General features: G+C 64.1%; 3 protein-coding genes across 3 annotated transcripts; 1 reads left to right on the top strand and 2 right to left on the bottom strand.

Annotated features, from left to right (window-relative positions):
- Nucleotides 1-390: 390 nt before the first annotated feature.
- On the bottom strand, nt 391-1,876 carry FAM89B (family with sequence similarity 89 member B). The gene is made up of 2 exons (XM_051964351.1): nt 1,507-1,876; nt 391-1,286 (listed from the first exon to the last, which is right to left on the bottom strand). Exons 1-2 carry the CDS (start codon nt 1,774-1,776, stop codon nt 1,011-1,013), a joined length of 546 nt encoding a protein of 181 aa, XP_051820311.1. The 5' UTR covers nt 1,777-1,876; the 3' UTR covers nt 391-1,010.
- A 1,025-nt stretch (nt 1,877-2,901) lies between these two features.
- On the bottom strand, nt 2,902-4,777 carry ZNRD2 (zinc ribbon domain containing 2). The gene is made up of 4 exons (XM_051964349.1): nt 4,667-4,777; nt 4,386-4,537; nt 3,622-3,706; nt 2,902-3,358 (listed from the first exon to the last, which is right to left on the bottom strand). The coding sequence occupies exons 1-4, from the start codon at nt 4,683-4,685 to the stop codon at nt 3,009-3,011; spliced, it is 606 nt and encodes a 201-aa protein (XP_051820309.1). The 5' UTR covers nt 4,686-4,777; the 3' UTR covers nt 2,902-3,008.
- Nucleotides 4,778-10,998: 6,221 nt separating this feature from the next.
- On the top strand, nt 10,999-25,153 carry LTBP3 (latent transforming growth factor beta binding protein 3). The gene is made up of 28 exons (XM_051964332.1): nt 10,999-11,460; nt 13,161-13,463; nt 14,357-14,559; nt 14,853-14,958; nt 15,134-15,226; nt 15,409-15,531; nt 15,764-15,922; nt 16,113-16,298; nt 16,682-16,698; nt 16,853-16,928; nt 17,071-17,169; nt 17,481-17,606; nt 17,727-17,858; nt 18,327-18,455; nt 18,577-18,699; nt 18,938-19,060; nt 19,239-19,361; nt 20,122-20,241; nt 20,445-20,573; nt 20,761-20,928; nt 21,529-21,612; nt 22,090-22,218; nt 22,712-22,849; nt 23,239-23,379; nt 23,758-23,919; nt 24,162-24,242; nt 24,417-24,548; nt 24,637-25,153. Exons 1-28 carry the CDS (start codon nt 11,154-11,156, stop codon nt 24,786-24,788), a joined length of 3,864 nt encoding a protein of 1,287 aa, XP_051820292.1. The 5' UTR covers nt 10,999-11,153; the 3' UTR covers nt 24,789-25,153.
- Nucleotides 25,154-25,238: the final 85 nt, after the last annotated feature.

The following is a 25,238-nucleotide window of genomic DNA, read 5'->3' as shown; positions in this document are numbered from 1 at the left end:
TCTCTCAAGATGGACGGTTCCTTCCACTTCCACCCCACCCCCCTCCCCCTTGGCTCCAAACGGGGCCAAATTCAGGCAGCAGGCACTTGGCAGCTCCAAGCCAGCCGGCTCCTTTTCACAGAAAAGTGGGGGCCCAGAAGGGAAAGGGGCGTCTCGGCCCGGCCCCGGGAGGTCCGAACCATTGGGGGCACAGCAGGGATCAGAGCCCTGCCCTCCGAGGCTTCTCACACTCAGGCCTGGAGACTGGCACTCGCTGCCAGTCCCAGGCAACTTCAGACCGGGCTGCGCGGCCGCAGCCCCACCTGCTGGCAGAAGGAGACGCTGCAGCCGGTCCCCATTGTCCCAGCACGCCCCTTTCCCCGGCCCTATCTCACAGAAGACAAGATCTCAGCAGAGACAAGAGCCGTTTATTTATTTGCGGGGCCCCGGGGCCAAGGCCCTAGCGTGTTAAATAATGGGCAGGGCCCCGCCCTGCCCGCCCCGCTGCCGGGGGCGGGGAGCCGGGCCAACCTTGGGGGCGGGGGCGGGGCGGGTCTTGCCCAATAGCCGAGCCAGCTCTGGAAGTGTGACCCCGCGGCTCGCGGGCGGCCTTGAGTGGATTCCGGAGCTGTCCCCCTTTGCCATGCTGTCAGCTTCGCCTCGGACCGTTGGCAGGAGCGGCTCTTGGGATGTCAGGGGCGCCAGCCCCCAGATGCTGCTTTCTTGTCCCAGCCAGTGGCCTGAGGCGCCCAGAAGCCCTGGAAGGGGAGAAGTGGGCGTGGGGGGGGGGTTAGTTCGTCCAAGGCTTGGCTAGGCTGGGTGGGAAATAATGAGGAGCCTGGATCTCTCCTGGGGAGAGGCCCCTGAACAAAGGCAGGGAAAGCGGCTGCTGCCAGCTCTGGGCCCCAGCCGTTCCCTTTAACTAGCACAGTGAGAGACCGGAGGGCTTGGGGGGGCGTGTGCGGGGACCTGGCTGCCCAGGGCTGGGGGAGGGGGACCGGGCCGCCGGCTCCTGGGGGAGGGGCGCATCCTCAGAGGCTGAACGAGTCCTGCAGCCACTTGTCCCGGGAATTGTGAGTCTGGGGGACTCGCAGAGGGGGCGGGTCCCGGGGCAGGCTGCAGTCCGGCCCGTCTTCGTCGTCGTCCGAGAAGCCGGTGTCAGGAGGGTAGGAGCTGTCCGAGTGCAGGGACGAGGACATGTCCTGGCAGAGGCTCATGTCCTGGCACAGGTGCTTGTAGTCTTGGATGGACTCGTGCAGGGAGCACAGCTGGCACAGCAGAGACATGTCGAGCTGGCGGAGGCCCACCTGGGGAAGGCCAGGGTCGCTCATGGGTGCCCTCTCCGTGCCCCATCCCCAGCCCGTCCCGGCTCCCCCTTCGCAGCCCCGCCCCATCATCGCATCCCCAGGCTGCCCCGTTCCCCCATCACAACTCCCGCCTCCCCGTGGCAGCCCCACCCCCCGCCGTCCATCCCTCCATCCCATGCCATCCTCCCATGCCATCCTCCCGTCCCGGGGCGGCCCGCACCATCTCCTTCCGCAGCACGGCCAGCGCCGAGTCCAGGTTGGCCGGGCGGCGCGGGGGCTGCGAGGGGCCCTCGGGGGCGCGGCCGGCCCGGCTCAGCTCGTCCTGGATGCGGTTCCGCTGGCTGTAGACGCGCTCCAGGTCCCGCCACGAGCCCCCACTCGAATTGAGGAGGCCGCTGAGCCCCCGGGGCAGCGGCGGGAGCCCTTCGAGCGGGCAGCCCGAGGGCGAGGGCGCGGGGGCCGGCGCCGGGCCCCCCGGCAACCCGTTCATGGGCGCGACGCTGGGGGGGCCGGCGAGGAGGGCCCGGCCCCCCTCTTCCTCCTCCTTCTCTGGCCGCCCGGCCCCGGCCCGGCCCGGGCGCCGCTGCCCCTACGAGTGCCGGCTTTGTTCGGCTCCGGAGAAGCCCCACCCTGCACCCCCTCCTCTCGGCCGGAGGGGCGGAGCCTCTCGTAAAAGGAAAACGAACCGCGGGGGGGACGGCGATGCGGCTAGGGGGGCCGGAACACCGGGGAGGTTAAGGGGCGAGCGGCGGGGAGGGAGGATCTCACCCCAGCTCCCAGCTTCTCGGGATGCTCTTAGGGCAGGCCCGACAGGGAGAAAGGGAAGAGGACGCCGCTCCTTTAAGGTGGGAGGAGACGTCAGTGGGAGGCGGGATGGAGGAGCGGGCAGACCCCAGGAGCCCTCACTTCGCTCTGGGGAGCGGCGGGTACCCGCCCTCGGCCGCTGCTCTCGCTCGAGAGGCTTCAGGCTCCGGGCTGGCCCGCACTTGAGGCTGCAAAGGCCCGAGTCGTTTCCCCCAGGTGCAGGGTGCTCCCTGGGAGCCCTAGGGGCGAGAATGTGGGCTTCTGGTTGGGGATGAATCTGGACACCAAGGTCACCGAGGGCCTGCCTGACCTTAAGCGCCTGCTGTCGGCCCGTTTTCGATCGAGCTGACGCTCGTCCCTTTCCCTCCCCTTCATGGTACCGGGCGAGGTTATAAAGCCCTGGGAGGGAGGGGGGAGTGTTTATATCTTTTGTCATCACTTAGACTCCCCCTCCATCTACCACCAGTGGGTTTTTCCTTGGCAAAGTCACCTCGGGCAAATCCACAACATCCCGGGGTCTTGTTTCTCTGCAGCAAGGGGATCTGCTTCCTTTCTGGGTTTTTTCTCTTTTCAAAGCTTGGGGTACCTCCTACCCCCCCATCTCACCCCCCAACAAAGGTGCCAGGATACCCCCCAAACAGGAAAGATACAATGGGAAGCAGGGGTCTCCGGTTCACCTGGGAGCCCCCGGAACCCAGAAGTGGAATGATTTTGGTCACACAAGAGCGGCCCCACTGGGCGGCCCCCACAGGCCAGAGGCTGGGGTCCAGACTGGAGAAGCACGGAAGGGGAAGGAACAAACCACGCGGGGCCAATGTTTTTTCTGTGCCTTTCTCTTGCAGCTATTCATAATAAACCCTGGACCCATACACTGGACAAGTCCAGCCCCCGGGGGCCCTTCTTCTTTTGCGGGCCCCCTCACTGTTGCAGCTGCCGAATGCCTTGCAGGGCTTCAGCACAGACCCGGATCAGGGTGCAGAGCTGGATGCTTCCTTCCAAAGAGGTGCTCGGGCCCAGTTCTCCTGAGGCCCAGGCAAGTTTCTGAAGTAAAGCCGACTGGGAGGCTGCCAAGACATCTGGGGCCAGAGATGCTGTGGGAGCCAAGGTGGGAGAAGGCCCCTGGGCAGCCCTGAGCCCGGCAGCTGCCCCCTCACAGTGCTCTGGCCGGGGGACAGGGGGCTGTGGGGCTGGTCGAGAAGCAGTGGGGAGCTCTGAGGAGGCTAGCTGGTGTTCACGGGCTTGGGAGAGAGCAGCCTGGGCATTCAGAGCTAGAAGGAAGAGGACATCACAGGGGAGACTGACGGGGCATGGTCCCTACGAGGCTGCTCCCCCAGATTCGGGCGATCACCCCATCTTTCTCAGCCCCCTGGGCTCCCTCAGGACAGGAGCACACATCGGCCTGCCTACGGACGAGTCATCCCCTCGATCACCTGCGCTTCTCTGGCCCAGAAACGGCATCTTCCACCTCTGGGCCACCCAGAGCAGAGGCTCTGACCTTCTCTCACCCTAAGGATCCCCAGGACCCCCTCACCTGGGTTATCTTTGTCCACGTCTGAATTCAGCTCCTGACAAGCTACACAGTAAGTTTTTCGCTGTTTGTCTTGGAGTAAAATGGTCTGGAAAAGAAGAAGCCCAAAGAATCCTCCTTCTCTCTCTGTCCTCCACGGGGTCACCGGGAGGAATCCTCTAAAGCTCAAGGAGGCGCCAGCTCTGGTTCCAAGTGGTCCGGGGCCCATTCCCTGCCAACAGCCCAGCCCGTATTCCCCTGCTTCCTCTGGCCACCCAGACACCAGTCCCCCTACAGGAGGCTAATAAGCAGGAAGGCTTATGAAGGATCCAGGACTACCTATCTAGAGCTGGGAAGGTCATCCCTTCCTTGAGGAGGACACTGAGGGTCAGGGTGGGACACAGAGGACCTGCCTCCCATCCGGCCCCCGGGATGGACTGTGAAGGAAGCCAAGAAGGGGTACAGGGGGCAGTTCCACCGGCCATCGGTGGGAGTGAAGGCAGGACTCTCCCGGACTCCACTGGCGCAGCAGACAGCACAAGAGGGGAGGGGGAGGTTGGGGGAGGGTGCTTCGGTTTTCATCAAAGCTCAGCTCAGGGTGTGCCCCATAAGGAAGCCCTTGGGGATCCCCTCGGAGTCGCTGGAACACCCCTTCCCCCATTTACTCTGCCAGTTTTACAATCTTCATCCACGCTCCCCCCCCCCCCGCCTTGTGCGCAGGCGCAGTTTGTTCTCATCTGCGGCTCCCGCCCCGCCCCCCTGGTCCACGAGTGAATGAAGCCACGCACCCCGCAGTCCTGGCACGTGTCCCCCAGCATGCGGTAGCCGCACAGCAGGTAGTCGCCCATGAGGCGGGAGATGCGATCCTGCCGCTCGCGTCGCGCCTGCAGCACCTTGGTCTCGGCCTCGGAAGGCGGCTCCCACTCCGATTCGCCGGCCTCTGTGGACGCGAGGCCCCGGGGCCGGTGAGGAGGAGCCCGGCCTCCGCCCCCACCCTGGGCCCTCCCTCGGCCCGGCCCAGCCCCGGCCTCTCCGCCCCGTCCCTACCCCGGCCCCGGCCCGGTCCCACCTGCTCCGTTCAGAGCCATGTCGCCGTTGCCGCCGCTACCAAACACCGCGCCGGAAGTGACGCAAGCGCCGGCGCCGCGGTAACTGGACTCGCTCTTAGGCTCTGGAAATGACGTTTTCCCCCGATCGTCCACTCGCGGCCGTAAGGGGGCGGGCCGAGGGCGGGCCGCGCTTCCGGAGCCCCGAGGCCCGACGGTTCCTCCCCTCTCGCGGGGCCGGAGAAGAGGGAGGCGGGGATTCACCCCGGAGGGGGAGAGAAGAAGGAGGGAGGTTGAGACGCGCTAAGGCGTTGCCACGGAGACCGAGTCACGTGGTGCCTCCGCGGCGCTCAGCCCCGCCCTCAAGGAAACGGCTGTTTCCTGAGCCCGAGGGCGGGGCCGGGAAGCGCGTTCTAGTCCCGCCACTGCCCGAGGACCTGAGCCTCGGTAGCCCCCTCCACAAAATGGGCGCCCCGATCCCCGGCTCGGCCCGGTGTATAAATCGCTGCATTTGTGGCCGGCAAGGCCTCCGCCCTGTCTGAGCTTCAGTTTCCCCTCTGCCCGCCTGCAGCGCTGCCTCCACCAGGCGTCCGTCTGCGGGCGCTCGTCGTCGGCCTTATCCCTGCCCGGTCTGGCTCTCCCTCCGCTTTCCTCGGAGGGACGTGGGCCGGACGCTGGAGGGGGCCAGACCCTCCCGTGGGCCGGCACCGGGCGGCTGCTCTTCTTAGCTGTCGGTTTGGAGCTTTTTACTCAGAAAAGTTGTGGAACTGGGCGTAGAGACGAGGAGAGAGGCCTCGTTCCCCGGGCTTGGAATCGCGCCTTATACTGGAGAGCGGAAGGGGCAGGCGGGCCTGTGGCCCCGCAAAGCGGGATAAGTCCGGAGCGCCGAGCCCGCTGAGCCTGAACCTTTACTGCCGGGCCAGACTGGAGCCCGAGGGCACTAACCGCTTGGTTAGGGATGTCCCTGCTCTTTGTTGTTAAAAGTCTGCGCCCGGGGCGAGAACTTCCTGCCCGAGAGGAGAGGCCTTTTCTGCCTTAGCGGCCTCCTTAGCTGGACACTGGGTGAGGGGAAAACGCCAGTCTGTTATTCCCCAAAAAACAGGTTTTTGTTTTGTTTTGTTTTAAATATTTGCAGCTGGCTGTTCTTGGAGATAACGTTTTTAAAGCCTCTTTGGGCCTTGACCTAAAAGATCAACACAAAGCCCATTCTTCAGGAGGAAGAGCTAGGAGACCTGCAGCCAAGGACTGTGCTGAAGCCTGACATTATGAGCCCAGAGAAGCCTCAGGGCCGTATGGCCTGTAGGACTGGGCTAGCATTTCCGGGGGAAATGAGGGAGGCCGGTCAGGGGGGATCAGCACCATGACACCCTCAGTTTGATAACTTGCAGATCATAGTTCCAAATTGCTCTAGAATGGTTGGATCGCTCACAACTCCACCAACAATGTATCCGTGTCCCCGTTCTCCCGCATCCCCTCCAACACCCGTATTATCTTTTCCTGCCGTTTTAGCCAATCCGACAGGTGTGTGGTGGTGTCTCAGAGTTGTCTTAATACTACAATGACATGGATAGAGAACTGCCCCGCCTGCGGCCGTTGCCCACCTCCATTCGGTGTTTGTTCCCCGTCTATGTCCATTTTTCCCACCGATGTGTTTTGGTGGGTTTATGGGGGAGAATGGTTGTAGCTACTTTTCTTACCCTGCTGTTTCATTAAGTGCATTTACCTTAACTATATTGTGTCTTCTGGCCGATTAGCAAAGCGGACTGCATTGCTAGGGGCTCCAAAGCAATGGTTTTAGTGGATATGACCCAGAGTACTGGAACCTTAGGGTGACCTTCTCCGGGACACTTATCCTGAGGGTCGGGGGAGTGTGTTCTGTTAAGTATTAACATTTGTTACAAAGGGATTCTCCCTGCAGGAGGACTAGTAATAAGTGGAAATACTGTTCGATAAAAACAAAAAAAAACAACAATAAAACATAAAATAATTATAATGAGACTTCCTGAGAATAGGGCCTCCTATCCCTGACAGGAACATTGTAGTTGGCAGCCAAACATCCCCCCCCCATAGCAGCCTGGTGGGGTGGAGCCTCCCCGGATTGCAGATCCAGGCCTCTGGTTCCGGCCCCACAGTGAACCATTCTGCCGATTTCACCTGCCGGACCCAGTCGTGGCCTCCAGAACTTTTTCTCACAATGACCTTTTGCTATAAGGACGGTGAATGTTGTTCTACTTTACAGATAAGGAAACTGAGTCCCTGAGAGTGGACCGGCTCGGTGCCTTACAGCTAATCCCTTGGCAGGCAGACCCAGATCCGGACCTTGGGATGGCAAATCCTGAATTCTCACGGCTGTCATTAGAGTGGAAGTTTCTTGTAGGCAGGGCCCATGAGGTTTGCCTGGCACACAGTAAGCACTTAATAAATGCGTCTGTGTCTGGACTTAACGTGAGGCTGTCCCAGCTGGGATTCCAGATTTGACTTTCAAGTTGGCTTCCCCAGGTGAAATCCTAATTCCCAGTAAGACAAAAAGGAAGGGCGATCATTTGCATGTCGGTGATTTTTGTCCTTCCCTGTTCCAAGTAGTCCCAACCCTTCCATCCCTGGAAGGATGAGGGGAGATTGAGGGAACTAGGGGCCTCCAGGGCTCAGATATTACTGCTGAGTGAGCTAGGGGTCTCGAGACCATCCCAAGCTCCCCAAAAAGCTGCCCACATTTCTGAAGGGCTCAGCTGGAGAGACCGAGGCCCGGCTAATGGCCTTCCACTTTTAAATATATATATGTCACCTGTAGAAGAGCTAGGGACAGGGGGCAGTTTGATCACAGGATCAAATGGGATAGATCCCCAGGGAGTTCAGCCTTTATAACCATGGGGGTTGGTGAGGAAATGAGATCACAGGAGAGGGTCGGCTCTGGCAGGCCCCTGGGTATGGCTCCGCTTTAGGGGAGTGAATAGGACCTTTGAGAAGTAGTCACCTCTACCTCATGTCAGTACCTGGGGACAAAGCCCTATTTGTCCTGCCCTAGTTCCACCATTGCCCCAGACTGATTGTAAACTTGTCAAAGGTTTATACTGAGTCCCCGTGGGACGGCCCGAGGATGGGCATTCAGTCGGCACTTATGAAGTAATTTCCTTTCATGTGATCGCCATGACCCTCGATCCTAATCCCCCATTCTCTGTATGTACACACACACACATATAAATATATATTATTATTGTTGTTGTTACCATTCCTACAAGATTTCCCTCTTCCTTTCTGGTCCTATTTCCCCTGGAGCCGGGTCATGGGCGCCCTGCGGATTTCAGGATGCTGTCACTTGCCTATGGGTTGCCCCCGAAATCTTTCGAGCCAGAAAATCCGGCCCCGTTTGTCCGGATTGTCAAGGGAGGAGATAAACCTATGTCAGGGAACCTTCATCAAAGAACCCATTGGCAGGCTGGGGTACCATTCGGCCTGAGACAGTGCTTTGTTGCTCGCCCCTAACGCCCCCCCCCCATATTTTCTCTCCCACCGTGGTTATTTGTGTCTGGGTGATTCTGCCTGTCCCGGTAGAATGGAGTTGGGGCCTGGATTCAAATCCCAATTAAGCTACTTCTTAGTCTCTTTGGACTTCAATGGCCTCTATTGTCAAAATGAGGGAGGAGGGGATCAGAGGCAGGGATTCACCAGAATGGAAGCATGATGGGAAATCCTCCTCCAACCCCATCAGTTCCTCCCAAGTGGAACTTCTGGGCTGAGGTCTATGAGGAAACCTGCCTTTTCTGAGGCTGCAAATAAAATCTTATTTGGACTAATAAAAGCATTTATTACTAATAAAAGACAAAGTCTTATTTTCAGCAAGCGCTAGCTTGGGGACTGGAACCCGGGTACGAGGTGGGGGGTTAAAAAGCTACAGAAAAGCTGAGGGACCCTCACATCACATCTAGTCCGTGTGAGCCTAGAATTAGGAGGCAGTGAGAGAATTTCTCCTAGTTGACAGATGGAGAAACTGAGGCCTAGAGAGAGATTAAGGGATTTATCCAGGATCGCAGAACCTGCCAGCGTCAGAATCAGATCCGAATCCCAGGCCTTCTGATCCCGGGTCCAAACGCACCTCTCGCCACCAGAGTGGGAGCTTTGTAAAGATCAAAATCCAGAAAAATTCATGATCGGTAAAGAAAAAAAAAAGCTATTAGCAGGAGACCTGGAGCGTTTCCTATTATTTTTTACCCTTTTTAATTTTAAAAAGTAATAGCAAGTTATCCAAAACTTTTAAAGTTAGAAAGTGTAAGGAATCTGTGGTTTTTTTTTTTTTTTTTTTTTTTTTTTGTGGTGGGAACTCCACAGTGACCCGTGACCTTGTAGAGAAATCTTAGGGAGCCGCCCAAGCCCCAGAGAAGTGCAATGCCGTGTCCGGGGCCACACAGGATTGAGCCAAGTCCATCATTACTCTGTTCACTGCCTCTCATGACTCTTAAGGGGTTATAGGACCTGGAGTCTGGGAGACTCCTTTTCAGACCTCAGACACTTACTGGCTGTGTGAACCTGGGCAAGTCACTTCACTCCGTTTGCCTTGGTTTCCTCATCTGTAAAAGGAGCCAGAGAAGAAAATGGCGACCCGCTTCAGGCTCTTTGCCGAGAAAACCTCCAAAGAGGTTACGGAGAGTCAGGGACTGAAAAATGACGGCACGAACGAGTCTTAAATGAAATCGTATTGAAATAGAAAAATAAAAGTCAGTTGTAATAAGAGTCTTTACAAGTTTTAATGAGAACAAACATTACCAGAAGTTTTCCATGTCATCCACTCTGGCATTTTCTCTGTTATTTGAGTGTCTCTGGATGGTTACTTAAGTGCTCAATAAACACCAAAGGCGAAGTCTGTTGGAGTCTGAAGGTGGCTGTCTCTTGCTCAGCTGCATTTCCCATAACCAGGGGCCCCGAGAGGGCCCTGCTCAGTCATGTGTTCGGTGCCATGGGCTGAGCAGGCCATTGATGCTGAGCCAAGGCTGGAGGAGCTGAGCTCAGGAGCCCGGACCTTCCCGCAGCTCGGGGTCCCTCCTCTGGAGCAGGCCCCTCCCCCGGCGGCTGGCAGACCCGCGTTCCCACCCTGCCCGGACCTCAGGCTTCCCAGTTAATCCCCTTAGCAGACCCTGGTGAGGGAGGGGGCTGGCCCCGGCTGTTTCTCCACTCGGGGCACGCTGCCCCCCTCGCAAGCACTGGGCCCCAAAGCTGTGCCTCCCTCCTCCCCATCTCCCGGTCAGGCCCTGTTTGGCTCCCCATCTTCTCCTGGGCCATCCGACTGGGAAAGGGGCCAGGCCCTGAGCTCAGGCGTTGGCTATTCCAGCCAGAACTGTCTGAGGCGAGGAGCCAGCCCCAGCCCAGACACCAGCGGGATCTGGCCCGGGGTCCGGGAGGTGGGTGACCTGGGGCCTAGGAGGGGCCCGAGGGGCAGGGACCGGGTCAGGGGCTGGAGGGAGCCCCAAGTTTCAGGAGGGACGACAGGGATGGCTCCCAGGAGCCGGCGGCCGGCGGCGGGGGCTGAGCTTTGCCATCTGTTTCTGTGCTTAGCGGCTCTCGGAGTGTTGGGTTTGCCCCCTTTCCTGCCCTCCGTCCCCAGGGCTCTGCAGTGCGAGGGGGGAGGGAACTCCTGGCTGAGGTGGGGTATTGTCAGCTGGAGCAAAATGGGGCCTTGTTGCCCTGCCCAGACTTCCAACGAGGGAGGAGTGGGGCGGACTCTTCGCCATCCAAACCAGCCTCCTCCTTTCCAAACAGGGAAACTGAGGCCCAGGGCAGGGGAGAGGACCTGGGGGCTCACTGCCGGGAGAGCCCGTTTCCAGGAGGAATCAGGGCCTCTCTTGGCCCCGCGCTGCGCCGGGCAGAGGGAGAGGGGCAGGGCCGGACCCCGGGCCGCCGCCGACCGCATGTCCCCGGGCCCGGCTGCCACATCACTGGCCAGGTGAGCGGAGCGCGGGGGCAGCGGCGGCGCTCCCGGCCAGGTGTGCGGCGGTGGGCACCGGCGGCCCAGACGCGCCCCCCTCTCTCCCCCGAAGGCGAGGGCGGGCTGTGACTAAAAAGCCAGCCAGCCGCCCTCCCCCTCTGGCCCCCAGCCAGCCTCCCAGCCCCCAGCGCCGCCTCCCCTGCGCTCCCCGCTCGCTCCAGCCAGGGAAAACAACTGCTCATTTTCCCCTCCCTCCGGCGGCCGGGGTCCTGCCCAGCCCACACTCCCCGGCCTTCGGGAGCAGCGCCGGGACGCGGGAGGAGGCGGCCGGGGCCACAGCGGGCAGCAGCAGGCCGGATCGCAGGCTCCCGAGCTCGGGCCGGGCCGGGCCGTCCGCACCCGCTCCCCCCGCGCGCGCTCCGGCCCCTGCCGCCCGCGCGCCCCCCGCGCGCGCCCGCGGCCGCCTCCGGCCGCCCGCTCCGGATCCTCCGGGCTCCCCCCGCCCCGACTGGAAGACTTGGGACAACTTTCCATCCCCGCTGCTCACTCGCTTCCCTCCGCTCCCGCCCGCTCCGCCGCCCTCCCAGCGCCCCATGCCCCGGGCCTGCAGTGCCCCCCTCCCCGCGCCCCCTGAGATGCCCCCCTCCGGGCTGCTGGCGCTGCTGCTGCTGCTGGGCCTGGGCGGGGGGGCGCTGGGGGGCCCGGCGGGGGAGCGGGGCCCCGGGGGCGGAGGGGCGCTGGCCCGCGAGCGCTTCAAGGTGGTCTTCGCCCCCGTCATCTGCAAGAGAACGTGTCTGAAGGGGCAGTGCCGGGACAGCTGCCAGCAGGGCAGCAACATGACCCTGATCGGGGAGAACGGGCACAGCACTGACACTCTCACGGGCTCCGGCTTCCGAGTGGGTGAGCCCGGGCCGGGGTTCCGGCGGGAGGGGGCGGCCGGACTCCGGGAGGAGGGGATGCGGGAGGGCGGGGCTCCGGAGGAGAAACGTGGGGCCAGGTGCTGGCCCTGGGATGGGGATGCTGGGGGGAGGGGGCACTTGGGTCCTGGGAGCGCGGGCAGGACGCCTGGGGCATCCAGGGAGGATTCTGGGAGTTAGGGGAAGAACGCGGGACTAGCCGGGAGTGTCGAGCAGCACTGAGGAGCAGGGGGGGGGGGGGGATGGAGGGGGGGCAGTCCTGGCTCGGGAATAGCCTCTGGCCCCAGCTCCCGCTGCCCCAGCTGCCCCCTCCCCCTCTCCTGCTGCCCCCGCTGTGGGCTCACTGTCCCAGCTCCTTTCGATTTTGCTCAGCCCACACTCAGCCCCCAGTTCCCCCCAAATCCTCCAGGCCAAGAAGTGAGGGCGAAGGCAGGCTGGGAGGGGGGCGGGATTCCTTCTGTCCCTGGCTCCTCTAATAATTATCCCCATGGCCCTGGGGGGGCAGGGAGGAGCCCCTTGTTAATTATGCCCCTGGGGGGTAATTAGGCTGGGCCCAGGAAGGTGCCACCCAAACATCCCCGCTCCAGGGCGCCGGGCTCGGGGCAGACGCCAGTCTCGGGGGTCCCGGGGCCGGGGCTGGCGCTTCCATGGGCGACAACACTGGCGTGTCCGGGTTCGACGGTGCCCAGTGTGCCAGTGTGCGTGTGTGTGCGAGCGTGAGTGTATCCCGGCTCAGGGCCTTCCTGCCCGCGCTGTTGTCTCTGTCTGCGCTGCCCACATCCCTCGGGCACGGTGCCCGGGGCCGCGGGTGGGCGGTGTCACGGGGAGGTCAAGCTCACCACCAGGAGTGACTCACCAGGAGGGCAGGAAGGAGGCCCTCTCCCCTCCCCCGACCGGCAGGATGGATGGGCCAGGAAGGAGGCTCTCTCCCGGGCCGGGGGGCTTCCCAGCCGGCCACGGCAGGAGCCAGAGCCCACAACAACCCGCCCCACCCTGTTCCCGGCTCTGGGAGGCAGCTGCCCGGGGACAGGGAGGGAGGGCAGGGGGCACGGCCAAAGCCGAGGGGGCCAGGGGGCCTCGCGCCAGGCCCAGAAGCTTCGGCCCTGCCTGGGAGACCCCGGCAAGCCCTTCTCCACGTCCTCGGCTCCGAAGGAAGGGGCCGCGATCGGCCTTCCGGGTCTCCTCCGGCTTCGCATCGGGGCGGGAGGGCCTGGGGCTGCTCCTGCCCTTTCCTGGAACCAGCTGAGGGACCAGGGACCGAAGCCCCCGGGACATGTGTGTGAGGTTCTCCACGTCCTTGGAGACCCCGGGCCCGGGGGCCTGCCCCTCCGTCACGGGATGGAACGAGCCCTCTCAGCCGCGGCTCCTGCAGCCTTCCGCTTGTGCCCGTGTGTGCATGTGCGTGTGCAAGCGAGCAGATCCCTGTGTGTGTGCACCGGACTATTCTGTGTGCGCGTGTGCAAGCTCTGTGTGTGAGCACAGATCCCTGTGGGTGTGTGCACGCGTGTGTCTGTGTGGGCTCGCCCGGCCCAGAGGCCCCTGCGGGAGGCAGCCACCGGAGCCCTGAAGGACTCCCCGAGCCCAGCTTGGGGGGGAGGGGGAGGGGGCCTGGATTAGGATGTGGGTGGGGCAGCCTAACCACTGTGACACCCCGCCCCCACCCCGCCCCATCTTCCCTTGCAGTGGTGTGCCCCCTGCCCTGCATGAATGGGGGCCAGTGCTCCTCTCGGAACCACTGCCTGTGCCCCCCGGACTTCACCGGCCGCTTCTGCCAGGTGCCCGCGGGCAGTGGGGGGGCAGCCCTGGGCCGAGGTGTGGCTCTGGGTGGCCCCCCACCTCCCGCCCCCGAGGGGGAGCCCGTGGCCAGCAAGCATGCCATCTACGCCGTCCAGGTGATCGCAGACCCCCCGGGGGCCGGGGAGCAGCCCCCCGCCCAGCATGCCGCCTTCCTGGTGCCCCTGGGGCCTAGCCAGATCTCGGCCGAAGGTACCCAAGGAGGGAAGGAGGCGGGAGGGATGGGGGGGAGAGGGGACCCAGCCAGAGAGGGAGAGGGACCAGGACTGGGGTTGGAGAGACAGAGGAGTCAGACACAGACCGAGGCCTCCATGAGGGCTCCTCTCCCCTGGAAATGAAGGCCGGCCTCCCCTTGTTTATTTGTATCCCCAGGGCTATGTACACAGGAGGTGCTTAATATGTGCTTTTTCATGCATTCATCCATTGGTGGGTGTTAGAGCTGGGAGAGACCATAGGGATTCCCCCTTGTTTTACAAAGGAAACTGAGGCCGAGGAGAGGAGCTTGCTCCTGGTTACACTGGTAGGGAGTGGAGGAGCTGGGGAGAGAGAAAGAGATCCCCAGCTTCAGGTGGTGTCCCGGGCCGGGAAAGGGGAACTAACTGGCCTCCGGGCAGCGGCTTCCGGCCTCTGCGCCCCCCGGGCACTCCCAGGCAGACTCAGGAGCCTCCCGGGCACTGGCGATGGAGCCTCAGAAGGGGGAGGCTGAGAACTGCCCCCTGCTTGGCCCCGAGAGCAGGACCAGGAGCCCCGTGGGCAGCCACCAGAAAGCCCGAGTTAGCGGAGAAAACCTCCGGTCCGCCAGGGCAGGGGGCCCCGGGGAGGCGGCAGCTCCCCTCCAGGGGCTCCGAGGAGTTTGGGGAGGAAGCCCCTACTCAGGTTAAGGCCGGAGGCCTCAGGTCCTTCCCAGGTCTAAGCTTGTGTGAGGACAGGAGGGGAGGGAGGGAAGGGGACAGAGACACACACAGACTGAAGGGGGGGCTGGGGGAGAGGCCCCAGGGACTGACAGCTGGAAGGAGCTAGAGGGGAAGGCTCGGGGACGAGGGGCCTCGGCCAGGGGCGCTGACCGCTGTCTCCTGCGCCCCCAGTGCAGGCACCCCCGCCCCTGGTGAATGTAAGAGTTCACCATCCCCCAGAGGCCTCTGTCCAGGTTCACCGCATCGAAGGGCTGAGCGCTGAGGGCCCCGCTCCCCCTCAGCACCTTCTCCCTCACCCCAAGACCCCCCACCCCCGGCCTCCCACCCAGAAGCCCCTGGGCCGCTGCTTCCAGGACACACTCCCTAAGCAGGCCGTGAGTGACCCCGAGACCGCCTAGGCCTTCCCCGGGGACCCCCCCAGCTCCCAAACCGTGTATAGTACCCTAGCCCTGCCCTCCGCCCTTCTCTCCAGCGCACCCAGGCCTCCCAGGGGCCGTGGGAGAGGCCCAGCTGGCCGGCTGTGGGTGCGCAGAGAAGTCCCTTCCCTTCTTGTAAACGAGGGGATAATGGGATCCTCCTCCTCCCGGGACGGCCTGAGAGCCTTGGGCGTGGGGAGGGGGGCCGTGCTCCGGCGGTCCCCCTGACTTGGTGCTCCCTTGGGCCCCAGTGTGGCAGCAACCCGCTTCCAGGGCTGACCAAGCAGGAGGACTGCTGCGGGAGCATCGGGACGGCCTGGGGGCAGAACAAGTGTCACAAGTGTCCCCAGCTGCAGTGTGAGTCCGAGCCCACCCCCTGCCCTCTCCTGTTCCGCACAAAGTTTGTCCCCCATCTGCTCCTCCTCCCCACCACCCCTTCCTTCCTCCCCATCCCTCCTCCTCCTCCTTCCTCCCCATCCCTCCTCCTCCTCCTTTCTCCCCCCCAATGACAAATCACCGTTTCTTCCCCCAGACACCGGTGTGCAGAAGCCAGGCCCCGTGCGCGGGGAGCTGGGGGGCGACTGTCCCCAGGGTTACAAGAGGCTGAACAGTACCCACTGCCAGGGTATGGGGACCGCGCCAGGCGGGCAGAGGGAGGCAGGGAAGGGCCACGCCAGGCCACGGTTCGGAGGCGGGACCTGCCGGAAGCTCCCTGGGCCACAGTGTGGAGGGGAGGAGGGAGCCAAAGTGGGCCGGGGTGGGAGGGGTCCCAACTTCTCCCATCCATCCCCCCCTGTTCTCCTGCAGACATCAATGAGTGTGCCATGCCAGGGATGTGCCGTCATGGAGACTGCCTCAACAGCCCGGGCTCCTACCGCTGTGTCTGCCCCCCTGGCCACAGTCTCGGCCCCTCGCGAACTCAGTGCCTGGGTGAGAGCCCGGGGCATCGCATGGGGGTCACACTGTGAGGTGGAGGGGGCAGCCTGGGAAAGGTCACGTGCAGAGGGAGAGGGGAGGGCTGGGAATAATCCAGACAGGGCAGGGCAGAACCACATATGGGGGAGGCCCCGTGGGGGTCCCGGTCCCCTGGAGCCGTGAGGTCGGGGGCCCTGCGGGGGGCGGGGCAGGGAGTCTGTCCTGATTTTTCCTTTCCCACGGCCAGCTGAGAAACCAGAGGAGAAGAGCCTCTGCTTCCGCCTGGTCAGCCCTGACCTGCAGTGCCAGCACCCGCTCACCACCCACCTGACCCGCCAGATGTGCTGCTGCAGCGTGGGCAAGGCCTGGGGGGCCCGCTGCCAACGGTGCCCCGCCGATGGCACGGGTCAGGCTGCCCTCCCTGCGCTGGGGGGGGGCCTCGGGGCACTGCAGGGGAGTGGGGGCACGGTACCCAGGCATGGGGGAGGGGAAGGCCGGGCCAGAGGGCGTGAGCTCTCTCAGACCCTGGACTAATGGGGAGAAGGGAACTCAGGGGCTGTGCAGGGAGAGTTCACGTCTCCCCTCCCCCCCCCCAGCTGCTTTCAAAGAGATCTGCCCGGCGGGGAAAGGCTACCACATCCTGACTTCCCACCAGACCCTGACCATTCAGGGAGAGAGCGACTTCTCCCTGTTCCTGCACCCAGACGGGCCCCCCAAGGCCCAGCCGCTCCCCGAGAGCCCCAGCCGGGCCCCGCTGCAGGAGGACCTGGAGGAGGAGAAAGGTGAGGCTGGCCCGGGCCCTGGGGAAGCTGGGGCTTAACCCCAAGGGGAGGCCCAAAGGCACCTGCGGAGGTTGTCAGCAGCAGCAGCTCCCCTCCCTCCGCAAAGGCTCCCCATCCTCCGCTGGGGAGCCCAGGGCCAGAGACAGCCACCTCGGTCTGCTTCCTTGCGCCCCCTGCAGACCCAGATCCTCTCCCATCCCCCAGTCCCTCTGGGCCCCCTCAGCCGGCCCCCAATACCCCAACCTGCAGTCCTTCAGAGGCCCCAACAGCAAAGGCTCAGGAAGCCCCTCGGGACCCTAATTTGGGTAAAACTCTAACCCCCTGAGGGACCGGGTCTCCCTGCTCTAAGCCCCCGCCTCTAAAGCCGGGTTTTTCTCTTCCAGGGGTGACCACGGACTCTGTGAGTATGCAGGCCCGAGCCTGGCCACCGCCCAGCTGGGGAGACCCCCAAGGGAGGCAGAGAGGGCAGGGGCCCAGTTAGCAACCTGGGGGGGGGGCGGGCCGGGGCTCCAAGCCGCCTCATCTCCCTCCACCTTCTCCCCACCCCATCTCAGATGGACTCCGAGGAGCGCTCCGTTCAGCAGGGCCAATCCCCTGCCACCACGCCGCCGCCAGTGCGCCCTTACCCAGGTGAACCAGGGAAGGGGAAAGCGGCCGGCCCAGCCCGGGAATGCAGGTGGGGGCCTGCTGCGGGGGAGGCCGGGCCTCGGGGACGGCGCCCGGAGGAGGCTCCCTCCCCCACGTGAACCAGCCGCGGCCTGGTCTCTTGCAGAGCTGATTTCCCGCCCCACCCCGCCGGCTGTGCGCAGGGTCCCCCCGGATCTGCTCCCGTCCCGGAGCGCGGTGGAGATCGCCCCGACCCAGGTCACAGGTAAGGCGGCCTTGCCCCTCCCCCACTGCCCCGCCCGTCGAAACCAGATCGAGTCAGGCTGCTGAAGTACCCACTATGTGCCGGCTTCTGCGGATATGGAGACGAAAAAGGACCTGGTCGGTGCGCTCCAGGAGCTTAGGGACACCAGAGCGAGGAAAGCGGGCGCCAGGGAGGGGGCTGGGATCCCGAGAGTGAGGAAGTTGTTCGAGGCCCCCTCCCCCCCTCCGCCCTGGGGCCGCCCACTCGAGAGCAAACGGAGCAGGGACGCCTGGGTCCCCGGCTCCTCAGGGCGCCGCTCTCCGTCCGCGCAGAAACCGACGAGTGCCGGGTGAACCGCAACATCTGCGGCCACGGGGAGTGCGTCCCTGGCCCCTCGGGATACTCGTGCCAGTGCTACCCGGGCTACCGGCCCCATCCGCAGCAGCTCTACTGCGTCGGTGAGCCGGAGCGTCCGCGCACGGGGGGCCCACGGCAGGGGGGGGACTGAGCCTCGACCCCGGATGTCCGAGCCCCGGGAGGTCAGGGGCCGACCATCCACGCCCTTCTTGCCCGCACAGATGTGAATGAATGTGAGACGGAGCCCTGCGGAGTCGGGAAAGGCGTCTGCATGAACACGGGAGGCTCGTACAACTGTCACTGTAATCGGGGCTACCGGCTGCAAGTCACCCCAAGCGGCCGCTCCTGCGTGGGTACGAGCGAGGCTCCGCGTCCCGGTGGGAAAGCGTGAGGGGGCGGGGAGGGGGCGAGGCTAATGAGCATCTGGCTGTGGGGAGGAGCTTGTGGAGCAGAGATAGGGGAGGGGGGCGAGGCCAGGCCTCCGCGGGTGTGGTTACTCAGGATGGAGTTGGGCATTACTTGGGGACGCGGGTATGGGACCAATAAGGCGGGGCTTAGAGACGGGGAGGCGGGGTTCAGCTGTGGTCCAGTTGTGGATCTCAGCCCGGGGGGCGTGGCCTGTGGGGACCGAGCTATTAGAGGCTGTGATTATGCAAATGAGGTACATGAGGGCGGGGCTCCGGCGTTGGCCGCACCTGAGATTAAGGTGTTAGTTCCGCTGAAGGGGCAGGGCCTGTGGAAGGACTAGTTCTCATTGGGGCAGGCCCCGAGGGGGCGGAGCCTGGAGCCCAGCCCCTCTTCTTTCCCCCTCCTGGACTCAGACCTCAACGAATGCGTGAAGCCCCACCTGTGCGGGGACGGCGGCTTCTGCATCAACTTCCCCGGGAACTACAAGTGCAGCTGCTATCCGGGCTATCGGACCAAGCCGTCCCGGCAGCCCCTGTGCGAAGGTAGGCCCGGGATGGGCAGAGGGCCCGGCAGGGACTGGCACCGCGGGGCCGGGCCGGGCGGAAGGGGCCCCCCGGGGACCCCGGGCTCCCGGGCCCAGCCTCATCCTCCCTTTGTCCGCAGACATCGATGAGTGCCGGGACCCCAGCTCGTGCCCGGACAGCAAGTGCGAGAACAAACCCGGCAGCTTCAAGTGCATCGCTTGTCAACCTGGATACCGGAGTCAAGGGGGCGGGGCCTGCCGGGGTGAGGGGAGGGGCAGAGAGGATGGGGGAGGGACCTGGCTGGCCAAATTGTCTGGGACACCTGGGATGGGAGCTCGGCTCCCCGTGCCGCCCCTGTCGGGCTCCCCGTCCATGCCAGCCTTAGCGGGGGAGGGCAGGTGGGAGCCTTTTCGCTGCTACGGGGGATGGGCAGCGCGGGGTGGGGATGCCCGGCCCGGCTGCCTCCGTCCGCGGCCCTTCCAACACCCCTCCCCCCGCAGACGTGGATGAGTGTGCCGAGGGCAACCCCTGCCAGCCCGGCTGGTGCGAGAACCTCCCAGGCTCCTTCCGCTGCACGTGCGCCCAGGGCTATGCTCCCGCCCCAGACGCCCGAAGCTGCCTGGGTGAGGGGGGGAGCACCAGGGCTGCCTGGGAGACCGGGTGGGGGGAGCGCCAGGGCTAACTGGGTGAGGGGGGGAGCGCCAGGGCTGCCTGGGAGACTGGGTGGGGGGGAGCACCAGGGCTGCCTGGGTTCCCCGACTGGACACTGACCTCTACCCCCTCCTCCCCTCCCTTCCGCAGATGTGGACGAGTGTGAGACGAGGAGTGTGTGCGAGTACGGGGTCTGCACCAACACCCCGGGCTCCTTCCAGTGCCAGTGTCTCACGGGCTACCACTTGTCCCGGGACCGCAGCCGCTGTGAGGGTGAGTGGGGAAGCAAAGGCAGCTCCAGTTGCTGAGGGCGCAGGGAAACCGGCCCCATGGCCAGGCCACACAATGCGTCTGGGCTAGAAGCCCCCGGATCCCTCCCAGCTCCAAGGCCTGTCCTGGCATTCTGGGTTCTAGGTTCTTTGCTCTGAAGGAAGGACCTTCGCTATGCTGATACTCCATCTTCTGAGGGCCCTCTGTGTCTGACATTCTGGGTTCTAAGGTCCCCCAGGCCCTAACTTTCTTGATTCTAGGTTCTGAAGTCTCTCCCAGAATGGCATTCTCTGTTCTACGATGCCATATCCACAGGCTCCCCCCCCACCACCTGGTACAGGCTGTGGCCGGTGGTCCACAACGCCGCCCCCTGGTGGCTGCCCACTGACCCAGCTTCCCCATGGGCCCTGGCCTGAGTTACTTCCCAGGTGTGGGCTGTTAAGGGTCCGGCCGGTGCTGGCAGGAAGGGGAAGGCCATTCCCAAGGCTGGCCAGCTCGAGGCCGGCCTCTGCCCCCTGAAAGGTCACAGAGAAGCAGCCTCGGCCTTTCCCGCTTTGTTCCTCCTTCTCAAGGCTGAAAGGCCGGGACGCCACCTGGGCTGCCCGGGCCCTGAGAGCAGGGGACGGTCGGGGGCTTCTTGTCCCTCGTGGAGATCCCACGGGGCCTTACTAGCACGCGCCCCCGGCCGAGCTCCTGTCTCGGGGCCCCCCGGGGAGCGAGGGGCTCGGGACGCCTGGGCTCACAGGCTCTCCGATTCCCCCAGACATCGACGAGTGCGACTTCCCGGCGGCCTGCATCGGAGGCGACTGCAGCAACACCAACGGCTCCTACCGCTGCCTCTGCCCCCCAGGCCACCGGCTGGTGGGTGGCAGGAAGTGCCAAGGTACCCACCCGGCCGGAGGAGGCGGGCACGGAGCGGCAGCCCTGCCACCCCCCGGAAGCACGGCGTGCCCACGCGCTCCCCACGGGCCCGCCCCTGGTCGTTGGCTTTTTGACCCGACCCAGAGGAAGGTGCAGCCAAGGGAGCGTGACTGGGGAGGGGGCCGGAGCCCTCCGGTACCTCACCCTGTCTTTGTCCTTGCCCAGACATAGACGAGTGTAGCCAGGATCCGGGCCTGTGCCTCCCCCACGGGGCCTGTGAGAACGTACACGGCTCCTACGTGTGTGTCTGTGACGAGGGCTTCGTCCCCACCCACGACCAGCACGGCTGCGAGGGTGAGTGCCCGCTCCTCCCCAGCCCGGACACCTGAGCCCACGGCCTCCCCACCAGTGTCTCAGAGGCGGAGCAGCGCCTGGCCCCCCATCTCCCCCCACCCCCAGGAGCCTGAGCCCGTGCCCTCCCCTCCCTGGGCCCCCAAGCCTCCCTGCCCCCCGGCACCTGAGCCCGTGCCCCCCTTTTCAGAGGCAGAGCAGCCCCACAACAAGAAGGAGTGCTACCTGAACTTCGACGACACCATCTTCTGCGACAGCGTCCTGGCCACCAACGTCACCCAGCAGGAGTGCTGCTGCTCGCTGGGCGCGGGCTGGGGCGACCACTGTGAGATCTACCCCTGCCCCGTCTACAGCTCAGGTCAGCGTGAGGCCGGCCGGGGCAGGGGAGCGAGGGGGGTTGAGACCGGAGTGGGGCGCTAAGGGCCACAGGGCTCCCTTCTTCCTCCAAAAAATGGGAAGGATGCAAGAGGCAGGATGGTACAGCAGCAAGAGCCTTAACTCTGAGTCAAAGGTCCTGGGTTCAGATCCTGCCTTTTGGATACTTTGTCCCTGGGCCTGTTCCCCCATTTGTCAGATAACGGGGTTGACCCGGATGGTCTTTGAGCTCCCTGCTAGTTCTAAAGCAGCTAGGTGGCCTTGAAGTAGAGAGAACCTGGGGCCTGGAGACCCGAGTTCAAATCTGACCTCAGACCCTTACTTGCTGTGTGATCCTAGGCAAGCCAACAACCTGTCTCAGGTTCCTGATCTGTAAAATGGGTATTATAATATTAGCACCTCCCTTCCAGATGTCATGAAGACCAAGTGAGATAACAGGGACAGCATTTCCCAAACTCTTAAGCCATTGTCATTACTGTAGAGGCCCCGTCTCTAAGCCCTTCCTGGATTTGGACACGGGATGCTCCGAGAGGAAGGCGAGGGACCACTCCTCACTCCCTACTCTGTTCCTCTTCTCCCACAGCGGAGTTCCACAGTCTCTGTCCCGACGGGAAAGGTTACATCCAGGAGAACAACATCATCAACTACGGCATCCCTGCTCATCGGGGTGAGGAGCTCTCCCCCCGCCCCCCACCATTCATCTGTTCTTTCATTCACTTGACAAGCACTTAACAAGTACCTGCTGTATGCTTTACAAGCACTTATTAAATGCTTCCTGTGTGCCAGGAAGTGAAGTTGGAACTGGGGATACAGAAGCAAAAAGGAAATCATCTCTGTCCGCAGGGGGTTTTTATTCACAAACTACAGAGGTTGGGGGAGGAGACAGACAGAGACAGACAGACACAGAGACAGAGATTATATTAAATGTCATTGTGTAGGGAAAATGTTAACGGGGGGCATCAGGAAAGGCCTCCTGGAGGAGGAGGTACCAGAGGCGAGGTTGGAAGGGGGTTCTCTGAGGTAAAGGAGAGGAGCCGGACGTGCTGGGCAGGAGGCCGAGAGGCCCGGGGAGAAGCGCGCCTGGGGAGCCACTTGGGGGAGAAGTGGGGGAGGGCTCCCCGCTGACCTCCGCGGGTCCCCCCAGACATCGACGAGTGCGTGCTCTTCGGAGAGGAGATCTGCAAGGAGGGCAAGTGTGTCAACACGCAGCCGGGCTACGAGTGCTACTGCAAGCAGGGCTTCTACTATGATGGGAACCTGCTGGAGTGTGTGGGTGAGTGGGTGGGTGAGGCTGGCACCCTGGGGGGGCGGGGGAGCTGGGCACCTGCTGGGTTACATGGGTGACTGAGCCACATCAAGGGGCCAGGCTGTCCAATGTCCATCAGAGCCTTCATTGGCAGCTCCAACTGGAGACCTTCAGGAATGGAGGAGCCATTCCCAGCTGCCTTTCTCCTTCCCTTGCCCCACCCGTGTCTCTGGGCCCTTTTCCTCCTCGCTGCCCAGGCCGGACACTCGGCTGTGCCTTTCCTTTGGGGGTCCCAGATGTGTCCGACTGGGGCGGGGAGAGGAGTCCCCAAGAGATCAGGACACGTGGGCTTCCCTTACTGAAGGATCCCGGGCCTCGGTTTTCTCCTTTGGAAATGGGGGTGGTACCCATAGCCTAACCCTTCAGAGGGGCCAGAAGGGAGGGGAAAGAAGCGGAGGGCAAGCTTTCGGGGCCTGGGGAGGGCGGGGTAACATGAATCCATCCCCTTCCCTCCGCTCAGATGTCGACGAGTGTCTGGATGAGTCCAAGTGCAGGAACGGCGTGTGTGAGAACACTCGGGGGGGCTACCGCTGCTCCTGTACCCCCCCGGCGGAGTACAGTCCGGCCCAGCGCCAGTGTCTGATCCCTGAAGAAATGGGTGAGGAGCTGGGAGAGGGTCCTGGAAGGGAGGGAGAATGGAGGCTGAGGGAGACAGGGGTGGAGGCTAGGGGAAAAGGGGGGACATGGGGAGGCTGCTGGAGAAGGGAAATGGAGGTGGGGGCAGCATAGATGGAGGCTGGAGGAAAAGGGTATGGAGGTTGGGGGAGACAGGGATGGAGGGTAGAGAAGGGGGATGGTGGCTGGGGCAGGGGAAGATGGAGGCTGGACAGTGGGGATAGAGGCTGGAGGAAAGGAGTATGGAGGGTGGAAGAAGCGGGCATAGAGGGTAGGGAGAAGGGGGATGGAGGCTGGGGGCGGGGGGGCCGCAGGTTAGGGAAGGAGAGCGCGGCGGCCAGCAGGGGAAGAGGCTGACGGGTCTGCCTGCAGATGTGGACGAGTGCCAGGACCCCGGGGCCTGCCGGCACGGGCGCTGCATTAACCTTCCCGGCTCTTTTCGGTGCGAGTGTCACCTGCCCTGGGTCCCGGGCCCCACTGGCCGGGACTGCCAGCTCCCGGAGGGCCCAGCAGGTGAGGGCTCGCGTCGTGTCCCGCGCGTGGTCTGAGGCGGGCACAGGCCTCCCCCTGACTTCAGGGAGCTGCCAGTCTGGGAAGGAGAGGGCAGCGGACCCAGGAGTCCTGGCAGCTCCATGGGGAAAGGCAGTCACAGCCATGGCAGGGACATCCCGAGGGGCTTGGAGGAGAGGGCCGGACGTTAGGAGCAGCTGAAGCAAAGGCCCGGGGGTGGGCAGGTGGGCGCAGAAGGGGGTGGTGACTGGCCTAAGACCAGAAAAGCAGCCTCGGCCTGTCTGTGGGGAGCCTTGAATGCCAGGCAGAGGTCCGGGACCTGCCCTAGCCCATCTGCTTGGGGGGCAGGGAGGGGTCCCCACATCTCTCCTCTCCCCGCAGACAGGCCCCAGGAGCGGAGGGACGTGTGCTGGGGCCAGAGGGGGGATGACGGGATGTGCGCGGGGCCCCTGGCCGGCCCTCTGCTGCCCTACGAGGAGTGCTGCTGCCGCCAAGGCCGGGGCTGGGGGGCCCAGTGTCGCCCCTGCCCGCCCCGGGGGCCAGGTGAGCCGGGGGTGGGGAAGGGTAGGGTGGGAAGGAGGGACTGCGGAGGGGCAAAGCCCACGGGGGTCTCACAAATAGTTGTTGGAGAAGAGGGCGGGAAAGCGGAATCAGAAAGAGAGGGCCCGGGGGCCACTGACCAAGTCCCTCACCTGGGCCTCGGTTTCCCTCTCTGTAAATGGGGGGGAGGAGGGGGCGTCAGCAGCCTAGCCCTCTAAACTGAGACCTCCCCTCCCCCCCGCCAGGCCTTCAGTGCCCGAACTCCCAGAGCGAAAGTAACTCTTTTTGGGACGTGAGCCCCCTGTTCCTGCGGAAGCCGCACCGAGGTGAGGCGCCCCACCCCCGCGCGGGCGAGCCCTATGGATGACTGGGGAAGTCCCTTCACACCGCGGTCGGCCTCAGTTTCCACAGCTGTAAAGTGGGGAGGGTCCCTCCGCCCACCTCCCAGGGTGCCCCAAGTAAACGTCGGCCATTGTAATTCCGGTCATCCCTCGGTGCAGAGGAGGACAGCTCGGAGGAGGATTCGGACGAGTGCCGCTGCGTGAGCGGCCGCTGCGTGGCCCGGCCCGGGGGCGCGGTGTGCGAGTGTCCCGGCGGCTTCCAGCTGGACGCGTCGCGCACGCGCTGCGTGGGTGAGCCGGGGCGGGGCCGAACGGGAGGGGGGCGGGGCGGGGCCGCCTCCTCCCCCGGCCCGCTCCACGTCCCGCCGTCTCCCCGCAGATATTGATGAGTGCCGGGAGCTGAACCAGCGCGGGCTGCTGTGCAAGAGCGAGCGCTGCGTCAACACGAGCGGCTCCTTCCGCTGCGCCTGCAAGGCCGGCTTCGTGCGCGTCCGGCCGCACGGGGCGTGCGTGCCCCAGCGCCGCCGCTGAGCCCCCGCCCTTGGACACGGAGCCCGGGAGAGCCGGCCCAGGCGGGCGGGGGAGGGGCCCCCCGTGGAGGGAGAGGGCTTCCCGCGCGCCTTTCCCCCGCCTGGCTCTCGGAGGGCCGGGCCAGGTACGAAGCGCCCCCCGGGACCCTGCAGCTCCGAGGGACGTCGCGCCCGGAGGGCTCCTTGACTGTGTGGACACGGCCTGGCACCTGCCCCGGGCTCTTAGGAGATTGTATTTTAGGAACAGAAAGCGGGGCGCCCGCTCCCTGCCCGCGGGCGGACCGCTTCTGGCCACCCTGTCCCCGTCACCCTGCCCCCCCACCGAGATGTCTGTGGAGCCCGGCAGAGATAAAAGCTCTCCCTCTACTCTGGTCCTTCACGTTCTTGGTCGGGAAGTATTCCGCCCGCTCCCTAAAACGCTCCGCCCCTAACCTATGGGGGAGGGGAGGTG

This window comes from Antechinus flavipes, chromosome 6 (assembly GCF_016432865.1).
Source record: "Antechinus flavipes isolate AdamAnt ecotype Samford, QLD, Australia chromosome 6, AdamAnt_v2, whole genome shotgun sequence".
NCBI lineage: Eukaryota > Metazoa > Chordata > Mammalia > Dasyuromorphia > Dasyuridae > Antechinus > Antechinus flavipes.
This window is presented reverse-complemented; position numbering and strand designations above follow the sequence as displayed.

Coding starts and splice junctions, on each gene's coding strand:
- LTBP3 (XM_051964332.1), top strand. CDS start 11,154: ATGCCCCGGGCCTGCAGTGCCCCCCTCCCCGCGCCCCCTGAGATGCCC. Junction 15,923..16,112: donor GTGCCCCGCCGATGGCACGG/GTCAGGCTGCCC, acceptor CCCCCCCCCCAG/CTGCTTTCAAAGAGATCTGC. Junction 20,574..20,760: donor CGACCAGCACGGCTGCGAGG/GTGAGTGCCCGC, acceptor CCCCCTTTTCAG/AGGCAGAGCAGCCCCACAAC.
- ZNRD2 (XM_051964349.1), bottom strand. Junction 3,707..4,385: donor ACACGTGCCAGGACTGCGGG/GTGCGTGGCTTC, acceptor CTTCTTTTCCAG/ACCATTTTACTCCAAGACAA. Junction 3,359..3,621: donor CGTGGACAAAGATAACCCAG/GTGAGGGGGTCC, acceptor TCTTCCTTCTAG/CTCTGAATGCCCAGGCTGCT.
- FAM89B (XM_051964351.1), bottom strand. CDS start 1,776: ATGAACGGGTTGCCGGGGGGCCCGGCGCCGGCCCCCGCGCCCTCGCCC. Junction 1,287..1,506: donor CCGTGCTGCGGAAGGAGATG/GTGCGGGCCGCC, acceptor GGCCTTCCCCAG/GTGGGCCTCCGCCAGCTCGA.